The 488-nt window shown below is 67.4% G+C and overlaps 1 protein-coding gene across 1 annotated transcript in view; it reads left to right on the top strand.

The window, feature by feature from the left end:
- SBF1 (SET binding factor 1) overlaps positions 1 to 340 on the top strand; it is a 28,989-nt gene extending 28,649 nt beyond the window's left edge. Inside the window, exons 44-45 of the mRNA XM_077757836.1 lie at positions 13 to 148; positions 243 to 340. Coding sequence (XP_077613962.1) covers positions 13 to 148; positions 243 to 340 — 234 coding nt within the window. The remainder of the gene's footprint in view (positions 1 to 12; positions 149 to 242) is intronic.
- Positions 341 to 488: the final 148 nt, after the last annotated feature.

Below are 488 nucleotides of genomic sequence, written 5' to 3'. Positions count from 1 at the left end.
TGCTGGTCCCAGCTGGCCAACCGCAGGCGCCCTGTTCCTAGAACCAGAGTCTATAAAGAGAGAACTAACACCATCACATGCCTGTGTGTCCTCGGCCGCCCGGAGCACCACCACCCGCCACCCACCCTGTCCAGGACCCAGGGCCATGGTGCGGGGGCCCGAGTTCTGCCGCTGGGGCGTCCGTGGCCCTGGGGGCGGAGGCGGCTTCATCAGGCCCCAGCTTGGTGCCCTGTCACCCGCAGGGGTGGCCTTGGGGCAGACCCAGCCCAAGAGAAAGACCCAGACCCCCCACCCTGGGCCAAGCAGCCCCCAGACAGAAGGGGGCCATCTGGAGGTGTGATGTGAGAGGGGCGCTAGCTCACTAAGGGGACGGGGCGCCGGCCATCTGTGTGGCCCCCAGGAGGCTGTCCAGAGGGCGCCCGCGGCCAGAGTGGCTGCAGGATGGGCGGTTGAGATCTGCTTGTTCCCTGGTCAGATGAGCGTGGATG

The sequence above is a fragment of the Crocuta crocuta genome, unplaced genomic scaffold (assembly GCF_008692635.1).
Source record: "Crocuta crocuta isolate KB4526 unplaced genomic scaffold, BGI_CrCroc_1.0 scaffold143, whole genome shotgun sequence".
Taxonomy (NCBI): domain Eukaryota; kingdom Metazoa; phylum Chordata; class Mammalia; order Carnivora; family Hyaenidae; genus Crocuta; species Crocuta crocuta.
This window is presented reverse-complemented; position numbering and strand designations above follow the sequence as displayed.